The following is a 23,457-nucleotide window of genomic DNA, read 5'->3' as shown; positions in this document are numbered from 1 at the left end:
ATCCTGATCTAATTATATGATGTTACAATATCAGCATGCCATAAACAAAGTCAATAAGAGTCATCTAAAAAAAGACTGCATTAAAACATTTAAATTCAATATGATAAGATTTTTCACAATATGTTCCAGACTGGAGGGTTATTTGCTTCTTTGAATTAAAATGTATCAAAATAGCTTAGTGTTTGTATTTCCTTGAAAGATTTTTCCAGAAATGATCATTCTGAATGCCGACCTGAACCAGCTGTAAAAGAACGCATAGATGAATGGATTGAGCATTGAGTTGGACAGCGCAAGCCAATTAAGGGTTTCATACACCATCATTGATACGCCACCCAACAACTGGAAGGAAAAACAGAGAAAGAAAGGCAGCCAGCACATCAGAAAAACTCCTAGAACAATGGCCAGAGTTTTGGTTGCCTTTCTTTCCATGTTGCTCACAGTTGCACCAGGCTTTACTGCATTCTGGATGCTGCGAGCCTGTCTTTGTGCAACAAGAAATATCTTCAGGTATATACACAGCATTATGGTCACTGGGAGATAGAACGAGAAAACTGGGGCTAAAACCTTTTCAAGCACAACATCAGAGAAACAATTTTCTTGGCATTTTTCCTGATTTACCTCTGCAACAATAAAACCGATCGCAACAAGTATGGAAACTCCCCAGCTCATGAGGATCATAACCAGAACAATACCAGTGTTTATCTTAGATTTGTATGTCAGAGGCTGACACACTGCATAGTACCGGTCCACAGAAATACAGCACAAATTAAAAATAGAGGTCGTGCTCATTATGACATCGACGCTGTCTCGTATTTTGCAGAATAAGTCTCTGTAATACAGACAGTAGCTGAGAGAGAAAGACATGCTCAGAGGAAAGACTGCGGTCCCAACAAGTAGATCGGCCACAGCCAGAGAGACGATCAGGTAGTTAGACGGGGTGTGGAGCTGCTTAAAGTAAATGATGGAGATTATTACAAGAAGGTTTCCACACACTGTAATAGCAGACAGTAAGCCAAGGAAAATGTAGAGCAAAGTACATATTGTAGAAGAAGTCCTTCTCATTATCTTAGAGACGTTGTTAATTTCATAACAAGGGTGGAAATCATAACCAACATAAAAACCAGTTTCTTCTTCCATTGCTCTTTGTAATTACTATAAATATCAATAACATTCATATGCCAAACAGACTACAAAACCACCTTATTTTAGAAAATAACACCTTAGAATAATCTCTCAAATGAGCTAGTTAGCACATCTAAATCACCTAAACAAAGTCAAGTCTTGCTGTCAGGTCAATGTGCTGCTGAATCACCTTGTCTTGATACTTATTATGCTCAAACATTACGCAATCCAAAACCCATCCAACAGGAAGGGAGGAACCTGCGGACCAATGAAAAGTTTTCATTGACTTGTTTTTGTTTCTCAGGGTAACTATTTATGTAACTATTTACATTTTTTTTGTGACAAACTGTTAGGAAAGTTATCCTCCTGTTCATTTACTCATGAGTTTATTTTACAAGTTATGTTTTCATATTATTCTTTTCATATTATTCTTTTATATTATTACTCTCATATTATTCTTCTTTTTATATTTACTTAACTTCTCTTTCTTTTGTAGTATGTTATTAACTTTGTTTAGGATGTTTGCTTAGAAGCTAAAAACGTTAAACATTCATGTGTTATTAGTTCCATATGTAACTGATTAGTTGTGGTCAGCCACATGCCCTTATAAGGGCATGTCCATGAGAGGTTCCAGAATGTAAAGACGGTTGGTCAATTCTCTGTGTGACTGTGTGAAGAGAAGCCCAACCTCCTTTTTCTATACAATAAAGAGAAATGCAAAGAAAGAACTGGTAGAATTGAGTCCGGACAGTGTTTGACAGCGATTCGTCGCGTCTGTTCTCAATTCTCCTATTCTGCAGAAAAGAAATCAAAAGAAACCTAATCTCTGTCTCTGGCTGGTTCTTTGCAGGTTGTGACAAAATAAACCTATCATTTTTGGGGGCTCGTCCGGGATTCCCAACATACCCGCCGCTGACAGACGGAGGACAGACGCGCTGAAAACTGCCGGCAGTCAGGTTCTTTAACCTGAAAGTCCCGGGGGGTAAATTCCCCGCTGGGCCAGTGTCTTAGGTCAACCTCTTTCAGCCAACGGCGGATTGACGGGACTCAGACCCGAGACAGAGCAGGAATCAGCCAAGTAAGTAAATAATGTGGTATCCGGGTGGTTTTCAGTCCCCCGTTTGATGTAAAATAAATAAGGGAAAGTATTAAACACACACGAAGGGAAAGAAACCTGTGAAACCTTTAAAAACACAGTGGGAAAGCAAGTGGTGGGCCTTGTTGGGGATGTGTAGCAAGAATCCTCCACTCAAATCATTTATTGAGTTGAGTCGAAGCGAGGATTACCACGACAAGAATTTAACCACCACCCCACTTCCAATCCCCCGTTCTGTAGCGTCCACCCTAGGTGTCATAAAGAACGGGACGAAAACACTGTAAAAAATGGGTTCTTCACATGGGAAGGTGAAAAGTCTTAAAGGGGATGAAAAGTTTATGTGTGAGATGGAGCCAGGTAACTTAAAATACCTCGCTAAATGGAAAAAAAAGTACGGAGTAAATGGTGTATTGAAAGTGGAACAATGGAAGGACGTGGTGTGTAAATTAGAAACAAGTGTTAGTTCAAAAACTGGTACCAGACAACAGAAAAAATTAAAGGAACTTGTAGTTGCACGTAAGTGGTTAACCCAGGCACAAAATAGACATAATGCGCGTGCTAAAAATAAATTAGGCCGAAAAACCGAAGCTTTGTTTGTTAGACCAGAAGATAATGAAACTCAACCTCGAGCTCAAGTATGTGCACAAAAAACCCCACCCCCAGCCTTTGACCCAAAGGAGGACGCTCCAGAGGCATTAAGGGGGGTTTCAACAGGCCAGCCTGAAAAACTAGGAAAAAAAGAGGAAACTTTGGGTCCCTCTCAATCTACTCGTAGTAAAACAACCCCAATAACTGCTAAAATCCATGTACAAATGGAAAATCCTCCTCCATATAATTCTTCTAAAACTCCGGGTTCTTCTAGCTCATATCAAAAGTTGTACCCTTCACTGTCTGAGCCATCAGAAGAGTTATATCCGATGGTTCAGGTTGCAAATCCTAATCCGGGAGAGGAAAATAAACAACCTACAATACTAGTTTTCCGTCCGTGGTCTCTTGAAGAAGCCAGAAAAGCTGTAGAAGGTGTAACTTCTCCAAAAGAAGATCTTGATAAATGGATCATGGATATGGAAGGGATTTATAATTCTTATGGATTAAATGGATATGAATTTGGCCAAGCCTTGCAATCTTCTTTAGGGAAAGATTGGGCAAAAGTCCGGGGCACTTATACTGGATACTCAATCCGTTCTCCAGGAACTGCTTTACCATACCAAACGACTATGGGAGGTGAATTACAACATCAGTGGGATCAAGTTCAACAAAAAGCTAGAGAGGTTTTTGCTAGGCATGCAGATTATTCCCACCTTGGTTCAATTAAACAAAAATCAGGGGAAGATGTCGATGATTTTAAAATCCGTTTTGAAAACGAATATAAATTTCATAGCGGCATTATGTTCAGTGATCACAACGGCTCTCCTTACCAACAACAGTTAAAAAATATGTTAATGTCCGGGTTTCTCCCACACATTGCTAAATGGATTAGTAAACATCTGGTAGCATTTAACACCTCCACCGTTCATGAGTTAATGGAGTATGCACGGCATGCAGAGAAACATGCAAAAACAAAGGGAGATGCACAAATCTTCTGGGCAGATTCCACCTCTGACCCAGAGGAAGTGTTTTCATTTCAAAGCACCCGACCCCCTCAAGGAAATAGAGGTGGTTTTCAAGGAAATAGAGGTGGCCCTCGGTCTAGGGGGTTGTCTCAGTTAAGAAATAGAATACCACAAATAGAGGAGGGGTGTTGGATTTGTGGGTCACTAGATCACTGGTCAAAAGAATGTCCTAATCAGAGACAGGCGCCACACCAAAGGGGGAGGAGGAGAGGTCGCAGGGGCAATTCACGACCTTATCAGGCGTGACTAGATGAATCAACTGTTAAAAACGAAGTTCAGACTCAAGTTGTTAATGTGTATGGGACAATGGAACTATTAAATGCATTAAAAGAAAAGCCGTATATTGTTCTGACTGTCCATGGTCAGCCTGTGACTTTCTTATGTGACTCTGGAGCTTGTAAAACTTGCGTTAAAGACAGTGTAGGACTCAAATCCTCCAATACTCCTATATTTGTAAAATCAGCAAATGGTCAAACTTCACAGGAGTGGATGTCACGCTGTATTGACATCTGTGATCCTCAGACAGGAAAAAGGCTGCACGCCCCTGTTGTAATTTCACCTAGCTGCCCAATTAATCTCTTAGGGCGCGATTTGATGGGAAAATTAGGCATTGCAATTTTCCCTACAAAGGGAGGAATGAAAGCTGTAAGAGTTGAAAACGTTATGGCCACAGTAACTGAAAAACCAATGTATTATGCTCTGCAGCTGCCATTTCTTAAACAGATAAGTGAAAAAAGTGAACTCTTAATCAAAGCAAAAGAGTCTCTGTCTGTCCCTGTTGATGAAACACCGTTAGCAGAACTAGAAGTTATCATGAATGTGTGTTTAACAACAGATGACAGATATGCAAAAAAATTCTTAAAGCAGGAACCAATGTTGGTGACTACTCAGTATTTATATACTGACGGAAACTCATTTGCAGCAGCTTCTGTGCTTCTGCCCACACAACAGCTATCTCTTTATTGCCTACCAGGGGTCCCACATCTGTCTTTGTTTAAAGCTGATGACACACAAAGCAGAGACACAGGTCCCCGTTTAAAAGCAGCAGAAATGGCATCTGATTTTCTGCCTTGTTCTCAAAAATTAGGCTGGATGTACAGTCCGAGTACACAGCTTTGGAGAATGTCGTACAGAGTTCTCTTCGATACAGAACCAAAAGTTACAGATTCTCCTTGACTTAATCTAGATTCTACAGTCCTACTATCGCAGTCTGATGAGGATGACCTACAGACTTTGCCTGCTTCATTATGGTCCACAGGTCCAACAGATGTAGGATTAATTACTATAGTGGAACCAGTCACTATTACTCCAAAATCACAGTGTAGGCCCAGAATAAAACAATACCCGTTAAAACCGGATGCACAGGAAGGAATAAAACCTGTTGTACAGGACCTTTTGGATGCTGGAATAATTAGACCATGTTTTGATTCACCATGTAACACTCCAATTTTTCCAGTACAAAAGGCTGATGGAAAAAATTGGCGGATGATCCAAGATCTCCGAGCTGTAAATGCAGCAGTCCAAACTCGAGCCCCAAACGTTCCAGATCCACACACGTTGCTTAATTCCCTAGACCCAGAAAGCAAATTTTTCACCGTGATCGATTTAAGTAATGCTTTTTTCTCAATACCAGTACATCCTGACTCACAATACTGGTTTGCTTTCACTTTTGAAGGAAAAAAGTATACTTATACGCGTTTGCCACAGGGTTTTGCTGATAGTCCAACTATTTTCACACAAGCAGTTATGACTTGTCTGGAAAGTTTTACTCCGCAAAATGGTAGTCAAATCCTGGTATATGTAGATGATCTTCTCATAGCATCTAAAAGTAAAGCAGCATGTAAAGCAGATTCTCTGCAACTTTTACATCACCTTGCATCTACTGGAAATAAAGTTAGCAAATCAAAATTACAGTGGGTTCAACAACAAGTTCGCTATTTGGGACATCAGATTTCTGAAAATGGGAAGGAAATACATGATGAGCGTAAATCTGCAATAGCGAATGCTCCAAAACCTGTAACAAAAAAACAGGTGATGGCTTTTCTAGGCCTCTGTAATTATTGCAGAGCCTGGATCCCACAGTTTGCAGAAAAAACACAACTGCTACTTAATCTCATTTATGAGACTCCTATGGCCATGTCTGAGGTGATAACATGGACACCTGAAGCTGAAAAACAGTTCACAGATTTGAAAACAGAGCTTATCTCATCCACAGTTCTTGCGCTACCTGATTACAGGAAGCCGTTCGTTCAAACTGTTGATTGTAAAAATGGGTTTATGTGTTCAGTCCTGTTACAGTCTCATGGAGGAAAATTAAAACCTATCGCATATTATTCCAAACGGCTAGACTCAGTCGCATCTGCACTTCCTTTATGTTTACAAGCTGTATGCTCAGCTGCTCTAGCGGTAGAAAGTTCAGCAGAAGTGGTCTTATATCACCCACTAAATTTATTAGTTCCTCATGCTGTAGATGTGCTGTTGTTGCAGGCAAAAATGTCTTTTCTGTCACCTGCTCGACAGCTCTCCTACACAGCACTTTTGCTTTCTCAGCCTCATTTAACAATTCAGAGATGTACTGTTCTTAATCCTGCTACTCTTGTTCCAACTGCTACAGATGGTGTTCCACATGACTGTGTGTTTGAAACTGAAAAATTACAATTACCTCGTCCAGATTTGTCTGATGTGCCATTAAAAACTGGCAATGTATGGTTTGTGGATGGATCTTGTTCCAAAAATTACAAAGGGGAGACTCAAACAGGTTACGCAGTGGTGACCTCTGCTGGTGAAGTAGTTGAAGCCAAACAGATCAAAGCTCATCATTCAGCCCAGGCTGCTGAACTAATTGCTTTGACCAGGGCTTGTGAGTTGGCTAAAGGTCAAGATGTCACTATTTATACTGATAGTCAATATGTATTTTCTACAGTTTTCTTTTTTGCTAAACAATGGGAACGCAGGGGTATGACTACTAGTACTGGCAAATCTGTTACACATGCTAAGCTTCTGTTATCGCTGCTTCAGGCCATACTTTTACCATCTAAGTTGGCCCTTCTCAAATGTGTTGCTCACACTAAAGGGACTGATTTTGTGTCTACTGGTAATCGTTATGCAGATAACACGGCTAAGCTAGCTGCTACAGGCGCTTTTGGTGTGTCAGAGATATATCATGCGACATCACAGGAACTTCTTATTGATCTAGAAATTCTCCTGTCACACCAACAAGCTGCTCACCGTGCTGAACAACGCTCATGGTTCAGTAAGGGTGCTGTTAAGAACACAACAGGCCTTTATATGCTTAACAATAAACCTATTCTTCCTAAAAGTCTTTTTAATGCTGCAGCAATTCTGACTCATAGTTGTTGCCATGTGTCCACAGGTGGGATGGTTCACATAATTCAGCAGCATTTTTCAGTGTTTGGGTTTAATGTATATGCTAAAACTTTCTGTAGAGCATGTACAATCTGTGTAAGACATAATCCACAAGGAAATGTTCGACCAAAGAGGGGTCAATTTCCTAAGCCACAATACCCATTTGAGACTATGCATATGGATTTCATTGAACTTTCTCAAAGTGGTCCCTATAAATTTTGCTTAGTGATGATTGATGCTTTTTCTAAATGGGTTGAAATTGTCCCGGCAAAATATGCGGATGCACTAACTGTAGCTAAAGCAATATGCAGAACTATCATTCCAACTCATGGCATCCCACAGAAAATCTACAGTGACAATGGTCCACATTTTGTGAATCAAGTCATTCGGTTAATGGCAGACAGATTGCAGATAACATTAAAAAATCACTGTTCATACCATCCCCAAAGCGCTGGGTTAATTGAAAGAGCAAATTCTACTGTTAAATCCAGACTTAAAAAATGTATGGAAGAAACCAAAAGGCCATGGCCAGAGTGTCTGGATTTAGTGAAAATGTACATGAGAATTGTGCCCACTGGGAATGGTTTAACTCCTTTTGAAATAGTACACGGCAGAGCTTTTAAGCTTCCGTTATTTAAAGACACCACACCACCACCAGATGACAGTGAAAAAACTTTAGCTGATTACATGAAAGAAATGTTACAGTCTAAAGAAGTGTCAAATGCAAATTCACTGCCAGAAGAACCTTTGTCTTCACAGGACCTCCAGGTGGTGAAACCAGGCGATTGGGTTTTCATCAAGGCCATTAAGAGACAGAACTGGGCCTGCCCACGGTGGGAGGGACCGTTTCAAGTGCTTTTGACCACTCCCACTGCAGTAAAGATCGCTGAGAGACCATCCTGGATTCACCTCAGCCACTGTAAGTTGCAGAGAGTGTTGGAGACCTAGGTGGGGGCAGTGGGGAAGATCTGACTACAAAGGGGTGTGGCTATATAGGGTCACACATCTCAACGTCAGCAGAAGAACTCATCACATCCCTGTTCCATAGAGTCCTAGGTAAACTCTAACATCTCTGTAACTGAGCAAAGATGGGGTCCTCATGGAGATGGGGCCTCTTTTGTGCTGTGGCTGCTGTGTGCGTGTCCTGTTTTTTCAGTCCAACCTCACTAATCCATCTGGGGAGAAGATTTGTCCATACCACTGCTATGAAGATCTGGCTAGGACACCTTCCAGACCATCACCATGACAACATATGGCAGACTTATGTGGAGATGTTGGCCAAAGAACGGAATATGACCAACTGCTACGTCTGCTCGGTGATGCCAAAGTCTACCAGAAAACCTACTCTGTATGTCAGTCCCATGAACAGGTCCCAAGCTGTCTGTTTTGCCTCTTGTGCTTTACGTTTCATGCCAGCGACTCCAGTCAACACTTCAGATGGTGACATCCTGATGAAAAGAGTGTGCACTGGCGTGACGCCCATCTTCACCTACAGTAATGTTACTGGATACCCATCACGGATGAAAGCTGTCACGATGTCAGGGACAAAACATCCGGTCTGTATCCATTCTCCACCAGGAAACTGGACTGTTCGGGTAGGCCATGTACCTGGATGCCAGCAAAATATCACTGATTTATTTCCTAGCTCCGTTTGTCCAAGTGCTGATGGGACTCTTATTCCATGTCCCATGTGGACACCTCGAGGAAATTATCCCACTGAGGGTGGTTGGTTTCTGTGTGGAGGAAGTAATATCTATGCATCGCTACCCATGAACTGGTCAGGTACTTGTGCTCCTGTGTTTGTCTCTGATCATACCATCATTGTATCTACTGCAGCAGTACACTCTCATCACCTGCGACGGCGGAGAAATTCAGAAATTGTTTTCCAGCCACATGATCCTATCTGGGGTTCAAATGTTCCCAGAGAACACAAACATTGGAGTACTGCTGGGAAATGGGGACTGTCAATTTTTCCATGGGTTGGAGTAGCAAAATCTATGCTGATGATTGAAACTTTGGATTACAGAATGAAGACCCTGGTAAATATTACCATGGACATTGAGAGAGGACAGAATCAACAACTTAGTGAAATGCGACTGATGGTTCTCCAAAACAGGATGGTGTTAGACATACTTACAGCTAGTCAGGGTGGTGTGTGTGTAATGATAGGAACATCTTGTTGTACTTATATTTCTGATGCTAATGAAACTCATATTGCTGAAGCCATGTCTGCCTTAAAGAATCTGCAACAAGCCATGTTACAGGATGCTGTTCCCTCACAAGGAGATTTCCTTTCTTGGTTCATATCTGGACCATGGTGGCACCTGCTGTTGAAATTAATGATGCCTCTTCTTATTATTCTTTTCTTGTTTTGTATTTTTACTGCCTGCATAATCCCATGTCTAAAATCTCTGATAGCCAAAACTGTTGGACATGTTCTATATCAATATCAACTTGTTGCCTCTATCACTGAGGGGCACCCTGATGTCTAACGTTATGATGGATGCATTGAAAATGTGCCAGCAAGTGATGTATTCCTGATGTCTGTGTTAGACTTTTCATGCTTAATATGAAAAACAGGTGGGAAATGTTAGGAAAGTTATCCTCCTGTTCATTTACTCATGAGTTTATTTTACAAGTTATGTTTTCATATTATTCTTTTCATATTATTCTTTTATATTATTACTCTCATATTATTCTTCTTTTTATATTTACTTAACTTCTCTTTCTTTTGTAGTATGTTATTAACTTTGTTTAGGATGTTTGCTTAGAAGCTAAAAACGTTAAACATTCATGTGTTATTAGTTCCATATGTAACTGATTAGTTGTGGTCAGCCACATGCCCTTATAAGGGCATGTCCATGAGAGGTTCCAGAATGTAAAGACGGTTGGTCAATTCTCTGTGTGACTGTGTGAAGAGAAGCCCAACCTCCTTTTTCTATACAATAAAGAGAAATGCAAAGAAAGAACTGGTAGAATTGAGTCCGGACAGTGTTTGACAGCGATTCGTCGCGTCTGTTCTCAATTCTCCTATTCTGCAGAAAAGAAATCAAAAGAAACCTAATCTCTGTCTCTGGCTGGTTCTTTGCAGGTTGTGACAAAATAAACCTATCACAAACCCTTCATTCACATAACGTCATTTGGTATTTACAACTGAAAGCACATTAATAGTGTTTATGCTCTCAAGCACATTGCTTAAGAGCACAATTAGAGGTTCCTCATGTGAATGTCACCCATGCAACAAATATAGTTTTTGGTTTGATGCAAATCATTGACACAAGGCATAATTTGAATTAATTGTCATTAAATGCACGCTAAATATTAGCTAAAGTGCTAAATAAAAACTTAGCTCTGCTATGTTACATGGGTCGCACACTCTACCTCTCCACCACTGATTCTGGATCCAATTCTTTTCAGGACTATTTTAAAACAATATGCGTAGAAAACAAACAAATGACATTGGCATGAAAGCCATGGAGTAATTTAAGGTCAGGGAACCATGTAATAAAAAAAGTAACATTTACTGTTCTTTTTAAAACATTTATATTAGGGTGACCCGACGTCCCCGATTTCCGGGGACAGTCCCCGTTTTAGATGGCCTGTCCCCGGCTGAAGCCGTCCCCGGAAAAATCCCCGATTTTAGCGTTTTATGAATGAGAAAAAAAAGTTTCCTATAGATTGTTATTACGGTAGCCGGAGACTCCATATGACATGGAGTAGAAAGCGCGAGTAAGCGTGTTGCGTGCAACAACAGCAGTTACGGTAGCTTCTCGCGCTACTGTTAACGTTACAGAGAAGAAGACCATCCTAGCATCAAGAAGACGCCACTATTATGGAAATCTTTCCCCGATTCAGATGCTTGCATAGATCTAACATTGTTGACAGAAAATAGTGACATCAATAACGGTCCTCTGCCAAAAAACCAAGTTATCAGGCTGCTTTGCCCAGCAGCGGAAAGAAGACATTTTGGAAAGTGTTCCCTGAATCAGAACCTCGCATTGAACTAAATTTCTTTGCTGAACATATGGAAGGGCAAGCTGTTTCAGTTCCAGCAAAAGACGGTGAACAGGTAGCTTACTTGGAAAAGCAGTGTTATTCCAAGGACACTGTGATTTCCACAAGTCAAGCAAAGTGTACGTGTCAGGCCAAATCTAAGGAACCTGAATTGGGAAATATCGAACTACAGAAATACTTAATGAGACAGCTTGATGAGATGTTTGACATAAATCGTAAACTAAGTGCTGGTCATTATTCTGTGCCCATTGTTGGACAAAATACTTTGTTCTGTCTGTCGTGGTGAACGTATTTGGCATTAGATGGGTTAGATGTTAAAAGCGATCCAAAAAGCGATCCATATTGGCAATATGGGTTCCTCTCAATTGCTTCATGGAAGTGATAATACTCATCGCAAAGGCCAAATCCTGTTGCATGATTTAAAAAAAAATTTAAACAATTTAGAATAATTATTTATTGAAAATTATACATTGTTTTGAGGGAAATGCCACAACTGCACATTCATAAAATGAAATTAGATTTTAAAAAAACAAACCTAAATCCGCTGCCGTTGTGCTAACTTAGCCTTGTGTTTGGCTACACGGCTAATCAATACATAGCCTTGCTAGTTCCAACATTGGTTAGGAATTTGCTACTTATTTCTTTGTTGTTCATTGGGCGTTGCAACTACATTTTTTTCTAAGTTTTTACCTGGTTCAGGGCTGCTCTCACTGTTTTATGTTAGCCTAGTTTATGGTTTTTACCAGGAGTTGAAGTAATTTTCTACATTTATTTGTGATGATGTACTTACAGTGAACAAACGTGAGCCAGGCAAAGCAACAGGTTGGCAACAGCTAGTATGGTCTAGTAGTAAAAATTCTATTAAACAGCAAAAATACGTCAGTTGTTGTCCGATTCTGCAGGATTTTAACCACAAACGACGTGATGACTGGACCAGAAACACATGGGGAGTTTATCCTGAATGAACCTGCTGTGCACACTTGATGACATCTCAGGTATGTGGCGCACTTGCCGATTTATTAATGCGTTCACATGCACACCATTATATGGAAGTTTGCTTGAGCATAAACATATTATTTATAAATGATCATTTAACATGTTTTTTCTTTTTTCTTAAAAGTCCTAAATGCCACTTTGAAGCTTCTCTGTTTTTGCAAGACTGAAATATTTACATTATGTTGTTGTGTCTCTTACATAAAAAGCCAAGTTTAGATCATTAATTGACTATCGAGGTCTGTTTATCCTAATGGATTTAGTATCAAGCTTTCTCTTTTATTATGCTTTATGGTAGTTTTATCTATTAAAGTGGCACACTTAAGAGAGATTAAAGATTACTTTTGTCAGTAAAATCACAGCTAGGAAGCCTCAATGATTGACATTTAATTTGCTGATGTTTTTGCTCTGCCAACTTCCCTGTTATGTAGCAGGAAGTTTCTTTTACATTACCACTACTTCACTCTTTCCTTTTCATTCCTCTCATGCAGCTCTGGATTCGACTACCCTCCTACCCATGTAAATAAAGGCCAAAAGCTCAACAACTGACGTGCCAATTCAGGCAGCAGCTTTCATGAAGCACTTTACATCGCTGTAGAGAAACTTTGGCTGACGCCTGTATGGTAATGCGCGTCACACAAAGCTTAATCAGATTTAAATTGAGTCATTTATTAGGAGAAAGACAAATTGTGGTTAAATAGTTTAAATATGTTTATTGTTTAAATTAACAGACGACAAATAGGGTTTCATGATAGAAATATTTTCCTTCACAACATTAATAATAAGAGAACAAAGTCTTACGTTACATTCAGGACTTTAATACATTTTGCTTTTCTTAAAGCATCGCAAGATCCTGATCTAATTATATGATGTTACATTATCAGCATGCCATAAACAAAGTCAATAAGAGTCATCTAAAAAAAGACTGCATTAAAACTTTTTAAATTCAATATGATAAGATTTTTCACAATATGTTCCAGACTGGAGGGTTATTTGCTTCTTTGAATTAAAATGTATCAAAATAGCTTAGTGTTTGTATTTCCTTGAAAGATCTTTCCAGAAATGATCATTCTGAATGCCGACCTGAACCAGCTGTAAAAGAACGCATAGATGAATGGATTGAGCATTGAGTTGGACAGTGCAAGCCAGTTAAGGGTTTCATACACCATCATTGATACGCCACCCAACAACTGGAAGGAAAAACAGAGAAAGAAAGGCAGCCAGCACATCAGAAAAACTCCTAGAACAATGGCCAGAGTTTTGGTTGCCTTTCTTTCCATGTTGATCACAGTTGCACCAGGCTTTACTGCATTCTGGATGCTGCGAGCCTGTCTTTGTGCAACAAGAAATATCTTCAGGTATATACACAGCATTATGGTCACTGGGAGATAGAACGAGAAAACTGGGGCTAAAACCTTTTCAAGCACAACATCAGAGAAACAATTTTCTTGGCATTTTTCCTGATTTACTTCTGCAATAATAAAACCGATCGCAAGAAGTACGGCAATGCCCCAGCTCATGAGGATCATAACCAGAACAATACCAGTGTTTATCTTAGATTTGTATGTCAGAGGCTGACACACTGCATAGTACCGGTCCACAGAAATACAGCACAAATTTGAAATGGAGGTTGCGGTCAGTATGACATCGACGCTGTCTCGTATTTTGCAGAATAAGTCTCTGTAATACAGACAGTAGCTGAGAGAGAAAGACATGCTCAGAGGAAAGACTACGATCCCAACAAGTAGATCGGCCACAGCCAGAGAGACGATCAGGTAGTTAGACGGGGTGTGGAGCTGCTTAAAGTAAATGATGGAGATTATTACAAGAAGGTTTCCACACACTGTAATAGCAGACAGTAAGCCAAGGAAAATGTAGAGCAAAGTACATATTGTAGAAGAAGTCCTTCTCATTATCTTAGAGACGTTGTTAATTTCATAACAAGGGTGGAAATCATAACCAACATAAAAACCAGTTTCTTCTTCCATTGCTCTTTGTAATTACTATAAATATCAATAACATTCATATGCCAAACAGACTACAAAACCACCTTATTTTAGAAAATAACACCTTAGTATAATCTCTCAAATGAGCTAGTTAGCACATCTAAATCACCTAAACAAAGTCAAGTCTTGCTGTCAGGTCAATGTGCTGCTGAATCACCTTGTCTTGATACTTATTATGCTCAAACATTACGCAATCCAAAACCCATCCAACAGGAAGGGAGGAACCTGCGGACCAATGAAAAGTTTTCATTGACTTGTTTTTGTTTCTCAGGGTAACTATTTATGTAACTATTTACATTTTTTTTGTGACAGACCCTTCATTCACATAACGTCATTTGGTATTTACAACTGAAAGCACATTAATAGTGTTTATGCTCTCAAGCACATTGCTTAAGAGCACAATTAGAGGTTCCTCATGTGAATGTCACCCATGCAACAAATATAGTTTTTGGTTTGATGCAAATCATTGACACAAGGCATAATTTGAATTAATTGTCATTAAATGCACGCTAAATATTAGCTAAAGAGCTAAAGTGCTAAATAAAAACTTAGCTCTGCTATGTTACATGGGTCGCACACTCTACCTCTCCACCACTGATTCTGGATCCAATTCTTTTCAGGACTATTTTAAAACAATATGCGTAGAAAACAAACAAATGACATTGGCATGAAAGCCATGCAGTAATTTAAGGTCAGGGAACAATGTAATAAAAAAAGTAACATTTACTGTTCTTTTTAAAACATTTATATTAGGGTGACCCGACGTCCCCGATTTCCGGGGACAGTCCCCGTTTTAGATGGCCTGTTCCCGGCTGAAGCCGTCCCCGGAAAAATCCCCGATTTTAGCGTTTTATGATTGAGGAAAAAAAAGTTTCCTATAGATTGTTATTGCGGTAGCCGGAGACTCCATATGACATGGAGTAGAAAGCGCGAGTAAGCGTGTTGCGCGCAACAACAGCAGTTACGGTAGCTTCTCGCGCTACTGTTAACGTTACAGAGAAGAAGAGCATCATAGCCAACCGCCAATAAAAATCAAGAAGAGCAGAACGCGCTGCCAGAAAGGACAACAAGCTGGAAGAGGAGCTGACCTGATACGGTATGTGTGAATCAAAGTGTTTTGTTTGAACTTGGCTAATCCTGGCCGTCATAAAGATTTGGTTTGCGGTAAAATAAAACTAAGCTTTTCTTAACAAACACAAGACGAGAGCACAATGAACAACTACAGAATTAGTGTTTTGGAATTAACTGGTGATCAGTGGGTTGTATTTTCAAAGCTAGATATGAGTTTGGGCATATTAAAGTTTCTCACAAAAAATGGAGTCACTCAGTGACAGGAAAACTGAATGAAGAAGAACATGAACTGAAACTGATGAGGATGGAGAGATAATCTCTTCTGTTCGTTTAGCTCCAAACTATTATTTATTTATTTATTTTGCTAAATATGGCATTTTTGACATTTCATCAGCTGATGAAAAAGGTTAATATTTATACTAAGATTATACTAGGAAGAATCCAACTCCTCATCTCAAAATAACCAAATTCTAAAGGAAAACAAATCTAATTTTATTTCTTAAATTGTAAAATTTCAGTATGTCAAATGTACATTCTAATGTTTTTGGGGAGATTGAGATGATATTATGTCTCTGTTTTAGAATAGTGGCAGACTGATAAAAGATGAGACAGGAGGAAAATATCCTGATAAACTGAATGAATGAAGAAAACAGGAAAACTGAGAAAGCTGGAGAGAAATATTAAATATAAACATATTATTATTTAATTGTGTCTTATATGTTGTATTTTAAGTGTTTCTTTTACTATCACCTGTAGTGTTTTCAGTTTTTCACATAATCCTTTCTGCTCTTATTCTATCCAGACCTCTATGATCATGTGGCTGATGGCTCTTCAGACCCAGGAGGGTTTGCAGATCCAGAGATGAGCTCATGTTGGTGGACTTCCTTACCAGAGTTCACTCATCTCAAACACACACAGTGTCCTTACATATCAGCTACATAACTTTACACACACCTCTTGTATTTATGGACAGTTATGTGTCCATTCTTGCACAACATTCACAGGTGGACAAAGTTGTTGGTATCTTCTGTTAATGACTGAAAAACCCACAGTGGCACTGAAACAACTTGACACAAACAAAAGTAATAAATGAAAATTTACTAAAAATTAACCAATAAAAATCAGACATTGTTTTTAATTGAGGTTCAACAGAATAAGAAAATGACAGACCAAGATGACTACAGTTGCATAGATTATTCTGAAACTTAAGGTCCACAGGACTGGAGCCGATCTCCCTGGCTGTGACTGCAGGAAGAAAATTGACAAATTCAAGAAAATTATGATATGAATGGTTACTAAAAGTCCAGAACAACCAAGTCCAGAAAGTAAAGGTGAACTCCGAGGTCAAGGTGGACTTGATGTGAAATGACCAAGGAGGAAAGCAAATCATAAAAAAGTGAGGCTGAATTTACCACACAGGTTCTCGGAGAGATGAGACAAAAGGTGCATCAGCTCTTTGGTCACAGACACAAAAATGCTAATAAGTTTTAGCTACCATCATTTTCATTGAGCCACAATTTAAAAGCAGTGTCTGACTTTCATCAGTTTGTCAGTAAACAATTGTTTACTACTTTTGTCACTTTCAAGTTACTTCTGTTACCATTATGGGCTTTTTGTTCATTAACAGAGGTACCAACTATGTTATTGATGTACTGTATATGAATGGTCACTTACAAACTATGTACACAATTTCCCCCATATTTCTAGTTTTAATTTTCTATTGCTGCTATTACTTTTATTATTATTAATAGTAATATTACCACTGTGTGGAAAGACAAATTCCTACTTTTATATTTGATTTTTAATGTTTAAATGTTAAAAATATGTAAACTTATCTGTCCCAGTTTCTTCATTTTTGTTTGATAAATTTGCTTCTTCTTTATCGCCGAGTGAGAAATGTCCCCAGATTTAGTCTTGGAAATCTGGTCACCTTAATTTATAAAGTAATATAATTTCCTAATATGAAAGGTTCTGCACTAATTTAGATGCATAGCAAAGAATATTAAATACCTTCTTAGTACGATACTTTGCTTAGCTTCTTCTTCATTAGCTGGTTTGTTCCTTCACCCCCCGCGTGCCCCTCTTTCCCTCCCCCTCACTGCTCCGGGTCGCGCGCGTGTTGTTGATAGTTGTAGGCAATAGTGAATTAGCAATGGCGTTTTTCACTTAGTCCTTGCAGGACTTGCCCACAATAACGATGTTTATAGGATTATAGAAACGACTTCAACAGTTCCAACTTCCAAAAAGGACAAGGGATTTAAGTTGTATGTGTCCAGTTTTATAAAGGACTTTGAAGGTAAGTGAATGTTTCTAAGTTCTCCGAAATGCCTCGTATGTGTTTAACACAGCTAACATAACCAGTCTTACATAAGTGCTTTGTAAATGTTAAGTGTTTGTACTGTCGTATTTGCCCCAATGTTAATCTCAGTCTCAAACAAGGAGGCAGGAGACGTGACAGTTAGAGCGGACTGCTTCAGGTCCATGAGGAGGAGCCAAAATCCTCATTCGTTGAGCTTAAGAAAAAGCGACCCAACATGTTCATTGCTCATTTAACGGGTGTGTTTTAAGAAGCAACTAGGACTTTCAAGAGGTATAATTTAATTTTATTTATATACGGGGTGCCCAATCAGTTGATCTCAGTAAGTTTACAGCTCGGTAGTATGTGGCGGAAATTTAAACTGGAGTACTCACCAATACTCGTGGCATAAACATTATGACGTTTTTTACGGTCTGACACAAAGATGAAAAGAAGGGTACGGAAAATGTGACAGAGACAGAGGTAAATAAATTTCACATCATCCCGGTCTCAACAAACGGGTGGCGGAGCGCATCGTGGCAGTAGATGAGTTTCTGAGTGTGACGAACGAAGGTGCCGTAAATATCCCGTATTGCTCCCCACCACCACCCCAAGCCCCCCCAAATCCAGGCGACATTTCCTGTATTTTCAAACCCAAAGCTTGACAGGTATGGGGCAAGGTGAGAATTCTTCTATTAAACTGGCTAAAGATGAATACATAAACTAAAAGCTGGAGTATAGACATTTTTTTATAAGCGTATTTGTGAGCCTGCCTCTTTATTATTAAATTGGATATAATTTCAGATCTTGACAGTTAACTTTCTTCAGGTTAACTTAGAAAGTGAGCTATTATTGTTCCAGGTTAGTTTTCTAAACTACAACAAAGTAACTGTTAAGGATGCTCAAATATGAAAAATTGGACTGATATTGATATCCAATAGTAACACCTGTGTTATGCCAGATTTACCAAAATTTTATTTTATAAATCTTTTTATCTGATTACTCGATTAAATGTAAGAATAATCAATAGATTACTCGATTACTAAAATATTCGTTTACAACAGTCCTGCTTTGCGCCACAGGGAGTCAGTCTGTAGCCAGACTCCTGACAAGTCACACTGAAGGTGATGGACTCTTGCATTGAAGGTACTGCCGTTAGACTGATTTTAACCCGCCTGGGATGCCCTTTGTATATGTTCTGCACTTCTCCTCTTTGATCACCTGAAGAAAAGCTTAATAAATCTCACTATAGTGATCTCCAGCCTTGGCCAGTCATTTTTGTTTGTCCAAGTCATAATAGAACCCCGTCACAGGACGGGGTTCTGTGTAGCTGTTCAGACATAAATTTTGTTGTTCTAAAAATAACCTCAAAAATTACAAGATGCAGAACAAACTTCTCATCTATAAGTGCACTGAGAGCCTCTGTCCTCTGTTTAGCACTTTTTTGGTGAACAACATAATGCGACAGCTGGGAGAGTTATTTTGAAGGGACTCATACTTATACACCCAGCGAGTGTCACCGAGTCTCTTGAGTTCTAGGCGTTTTCCTGCCGACACAAGTTTCTCCTGCTTCTTAAGAAAAAGATAATGAATAACCGATCCAGAAAAAACCTTGTAAAGCATTTGCAATATCTAAAAAAAAATCGGCTGCAGCATCAACATTATGTACACAGTCGACTAACACAAGATTCAGCCTGTGAGCATGGCAGTGACTGTACACTGCTTGCAGTGATGTGCAGTGAGGTTCATAGCTGGTGAGGAACTGACTTAATCATAATCATATTTACAAATATAGACCCCTGCACGTTATTGTTTACGTAAAGAAATTTTGCGCATGCAGACACCGCTGAAGGAAAAAAAGACTATTCTTTTACATGCCATCCATAGGCCTGTCACGATAACAAATTTTGCTGAGCGATTAATTGTCTCAAAAATTATTGCGATAAACAATAATATTGTTTGAAGACCTTTTTACACTGATTTAATGGAAATGACGTAATAATGCATGCGATTTCCTGCCAAAGTCTTGCACTGAAAATAAGCAGGACACTTCTCGGCCTGAAGAAGAAGGTGATCAGAAAGATTCCTTGAAAAAGGAGTCTTTCACAGAAGAACCTTCTAAAACACAGCTGGTCACCGAAAAGAAATCCATCTCCAAATCACAGAAGAATGATCAAAAAGGGGAGAAACAGACATCAAAGACGAAGCGCATCAAGAAGACCCCACTATTATGGAAATCTTTCCCCGATTCAGATGCTTGCATAGATCTAACGTTTTTGACAGAAAATAGTGACATCAATAACGGTCCTCTGCCAAAGAAACCAAGTTATCAGGCAGCTTTGCCAAGCAGCGGAAAGAAGACATTTTGGAAAGTGTTCCCTGAATCAGAACCTTGCATTGAACTAAATTTCTTTGCTGAACATATGGAAGGGCAAGCTGTTTCAGTTCCAGCAAAAGACGGTGAACAGGTAGCTTCCTTGGAAAAGCAGTGTTATTCCAAGGACACTGTGATTTCCACAAGTCAAGCAAAGTGTACGTGTCAGGCCAAATCTAAGGAACCTGAATTGGGAAATATCGAACTACAGAAATACTTAATGAGACAGCTTGATGAGATGTTTGACATAAATCGTAAACTAAGTGCTGGTCATTATTCTGTGCCCATTGTTGGACAAAATATTTTGTTCTGTCTGTCGTGGTGAACGTATTTGGCATTAGATGGGTTAGATGTTAAAAGCGATCCAAAAACCGATCCATATTGGCAATATGGGTTCCTCTCAATTGCTTCATGGAAGTGATAATACTCATCGCAAAGGCCAAATCCTGTTGCGTGATTTAAAAAAATTTTTTAAACAATTTAGAATAATTATTTATTGAAAATTATACATTGTTTTGAGGGAAATGCCACAACTGCACATTCATAAAATTAAATTAGATTTAAAAAAAACAAACCTAAATCCGCTGCCGTTGTGCTAACTTAGCCTTGTGTTTGGCTACACGGCTAATCAATACATGGCCTTGCTAGTTCCAACATTGGTTAGGAATTTGCTACTTATTTCTTTGTTGTTCATTGGGCGTTGCAACTAAATTTTTTTCTAAGTTTTTACCTGGTTCAGGGCTGGTCTCACTGTTTTATGTTAGCCTAGTTTATGGTTTTTACCAGGAGTTGAAGTAATTTTCTACATTTACTTGCGATGATGTACTTCCAGTGAACAAACGTGAGCCAGGCAAAGCAACAGGTTGGCAACAGTATGGTCTAGTAGTAAAAATTCTATTAAACAGCAAAAATGCACGTCAGTTGTTGTCCGATTCTGCAGGATTTTAACCATAAACGACGTGATGACTGGACCAGAAACACATGGGGAGTTTATCCTGAATGGACCTGCTGTGCACACTTGATGACATCTCAGGTATGTGGCGCACTTGCCGATTTATTAATGCGTTCACATGCACACCATTATATGGAAGTTTGCTTGAGCATAAACATATTCTTTATAAATTATCATTTAACATGTTTTTTCTTTTTTCTTAAAAGTCCTAAATGCCACTTTGAAGCTTCTCTGTTTTTGCAAGACTGAAATATTTACATTATGTTGTTGTGTCTCTTACATAAAAAGCCAATTTTAGATCATTAATTGACTATCGAGGTCTGTTTATCCTAATGGATTTAGTATCAAGCTTTCTCTTTTATTATGCTTTATGGTAGTTTTATCTATTAAAGTGGCACACTTAAGAGAGATTAAAGATTACTTTTGTCAGTAAAATCACAGCTAGGAAGCCTCAATGATTGACATTTAATTTGCTGATGTTTTTGCTCTGCCAACTTCCCTGTTATGTAGCAGGAAGTTTCTTTTACATTACCACTACTTCACTCTTTCCTTTTCATTCCTCTCATGCAGCTCTGGATTCGACTACCCTCCTACCCATGTAAATAAAGGCCAAAAGCTCAACAACTGACGTGCCAATTCAGGCAGCAGCTTTCATGAAGCACTTTACATCGCTGTGGAGAAACTTTGGCTGACGCCTGTATGGTAATGCGCGTCACACAAAGCTTAATCAGATTTAAATTGAGTCATTTATTAGGAGAAAGACAAATTGCGGTTAAATAGTTTAAATATGTTTATTGTTTAAATTAACAGACGACAAATAGGGTTTCATGATAGAAATATTTTCCTTCACAACATTAATAATAAGAGAACAAAGTCTTACGTTACATTCAGGACTTTAATACATTTTGCTTTTCTTAAAGCATCGCAAGATCCTGATCTAATTATATGATGTTACAATATCAGCATGCCATAAACAAAGTCAATAAGAGTCATCTAAAAAAAGACTGCATTAAAACTTTTTAAATTCAATATGATAAGATTTTTCACAATATGTTCCAGACTGGAGGGTTATTTGCTTCTTTGAATTAAAATGTATCAAAATAGCTTAGTGTTTGTATTTCCTTGAAAGATTTTTCCAGAAATGATCATTCTGAATGCCGACCTGAACCAGCTGTAAAAGAACGCATAGATGAATGGATTGAGCATTGAGTTGGACAGTGCAAGCCAATTAAGGGTTTCATACACCATCATTGATACGCCACCCAACAACTGGAAGGAAAAACAGAGAAAGAAAGGCAGCCAGCACATCAGAAAAACTCCTAGAACAATGGCCAGAGTTTTGGTTGCCTTTCTTTCCATGTTGCTCACAGTTGCGCCAGACTCTGCTGCAATCTGGATGCTGCGAGCCTGTCTTTGTGCAACAAGAAATATCCTCAGGTATATATACAGCATTATGGTCACTGGGAGATAAAATGAGATCATGGGTGCAAAAACCTTTTCAAGCACAACATCAGAGAAGCAATTTTCTTGACATTTTCCCTGATTTATCTCTACAATAATAAAACCGATCGCAACAAGTATGGAAATTCCCCAGCTCATGAGGATCATAACCAGAACAATACCAGTGTTTATCTTAGATTTGTATGTCAGAGGCTGACACACTGCATAGTACCGGTCCACAGAAATACAGCACAAATTTGAAATGGAGGTTGAGCTCAGTATGACATCAAAGCTGTCTCGTATTTTGCAGAATAAGTCTCTGTAATACAGACAGTAGCTGAGAGAGAAAGACATGCTCAGAGGAAAGACTGCGATCCCAACAAGTAGATCGGTCACAGCCAGAGAGACGACAAGGTAGTTAGACGGGGTGTGGAGCTGCTTAAAGTAAATGATGGAGATTATTACAAGAAGGTTTCCACACACTGTAATAGCAGACAGTAAGCCAAGGAAAATGTAGAGCAAAGTACATATTGTAGAAGAAGTCCTTCTCATTATCTTAGAGACGTTGTTAATTTCATAACAAGGGTGGAAATCATAACCAACATAAAAACCAGTTTCTTCTTCCATTGCTCTTAATATTTACTACAAATATCAATAACATTTGTATATCTAATGGGCTGCAAAACGTTTTTTTTTTTAAGTAATGCAAAGTAAATTTGTTAATGTATAAATAATAGCAGTTTAAAGAAATTTGTACAAGCAGGTTCTTTCCACATTAGATAACCCACACCTGTGCTGCCCCCATGTAGTTCAATGACCCTTCCCTTTAAACATATGCTTTCTCATTACGTAATCAAAAGCATGTCCAATGAAAAGGGATGAAACTGAAGACCAATGAGCTGTTTTTTTTTTATTTGCAACACATGTCATTAGGAAGCACCATGCTTCTTTTTGTGACAGTGTGATATTGTATTCATAAGCTGGAAATTAAAGTAAAATAGGCTTCAATTAAGCATGGCTAGAAACGAGCGTCAAATATGCTTTAGCAGTCTTGCATTCATCATCTGAAATTATGAAAAGACTGTCACATGTTCAAACCTACCTAGACATCAAC

The 23,457-nt window shown here is 38.9% G+C and overlaps 3 protein-coding genes across 3 annotated transcripts; all 3 read right to left on the bottom strand.

Annotated features, from left to right (window-relative positions):
• Positions 1–46: 46 nt before the first annotated feature.
• Positions 47–1,211, bottom strand: LOC116734697 (trace amine-associated receptor 1-like). The gene has a single exon (XM_032586227.1). The coding sequence runs from the start codon at positions 1,135–1,137 to the stop codon at positions 166–168; it is 972 nt and encodes a 323-aa protein (XP_032442118.1). The 5' UTR covers positions 1,138–1,211; the 3' UTR covers positions 47–165.
• Positions 1,212–13,220: 12,009 nt separating this feature from the next.
• Positions 13,221–14,328, bottom strand: LOC116734526 (trace amine-associated receptor 1-like). The gene has a single exon (XM_032585986.1). The coding sequence runs from the start codon at positions 14,190–14,192 to the stop codon at positions 13,221–13,223; it is 972 nt and encodes a 323-aa protein (XP_032441877.1). The 5' UTR covers positions 14,193–14,328.
• Positions 14,329–21,921: 7,593 nt separating this feature from the next.
• Positions 21,922–23,122, bottom strand: LOC116734553 (trace amine-associated receptor 1-like). The gene has a single exon (XM_032586023.1). It carries the CDS (start codon positions 22,968–22,970, stop codon positions 21,999–22,001), a length of 972 nt encoding a protein of 323 aa, XP_032441914.1. The 5' UTR covers positions 22,971–23,122; the 3' UTR covers positions 21,922–21,998.
• Between the last annotated feature and the right edge of the window lie 335 nt (positions 23,123–23,457).

This window comes from Xiphophorus hellerii, chromosome 15 (genome assembly GCF_003331165.1).
Source record: "Xiphophorus hellerii strain 12219 chromosome 15, Xiphophorus_hellerii-4.1, whole genome shotgun sequence".
In the NCBI taxonomy this organism is placed as follows: domain Eukaryota; kingdom Metazoa; phylum Chordata; class Actinopteri; order Cyprinodontiformes; family Poeciliidae; genus Xiphophorus; species Xiphophorus hellerii.
The sequence above is the reverse complement of the archived record's forward strand: the minus strand, read 5'-3'. Positions and strand labels throughout refer to the sequence as shown.

Bases quoted from the DNA above. Each gene is read 5' to 3' on its own strand.
- LOC116734697 (XM_032586227.1), bottom strand. From the start codon at position 1,137: ATGGAAGAAGAAACTGGTTTTTATGTTGGTTATGATTTCCACCCTTGT.
- LOC116734526 (XM_032585986.1), bottom strand. From the start codon at position 14,192: ATGGAAGAAGAAACTGGTTTTTATGTTGGTTATGATTTCCACCCTTGT.
- LOC116734553 (XM_032586023.1), bottom strand. From the start codon at position 22,970: ATGGAAGAAGAAACTGGTTTTTATGTTGGTTATGATTTCCACCCTTGT.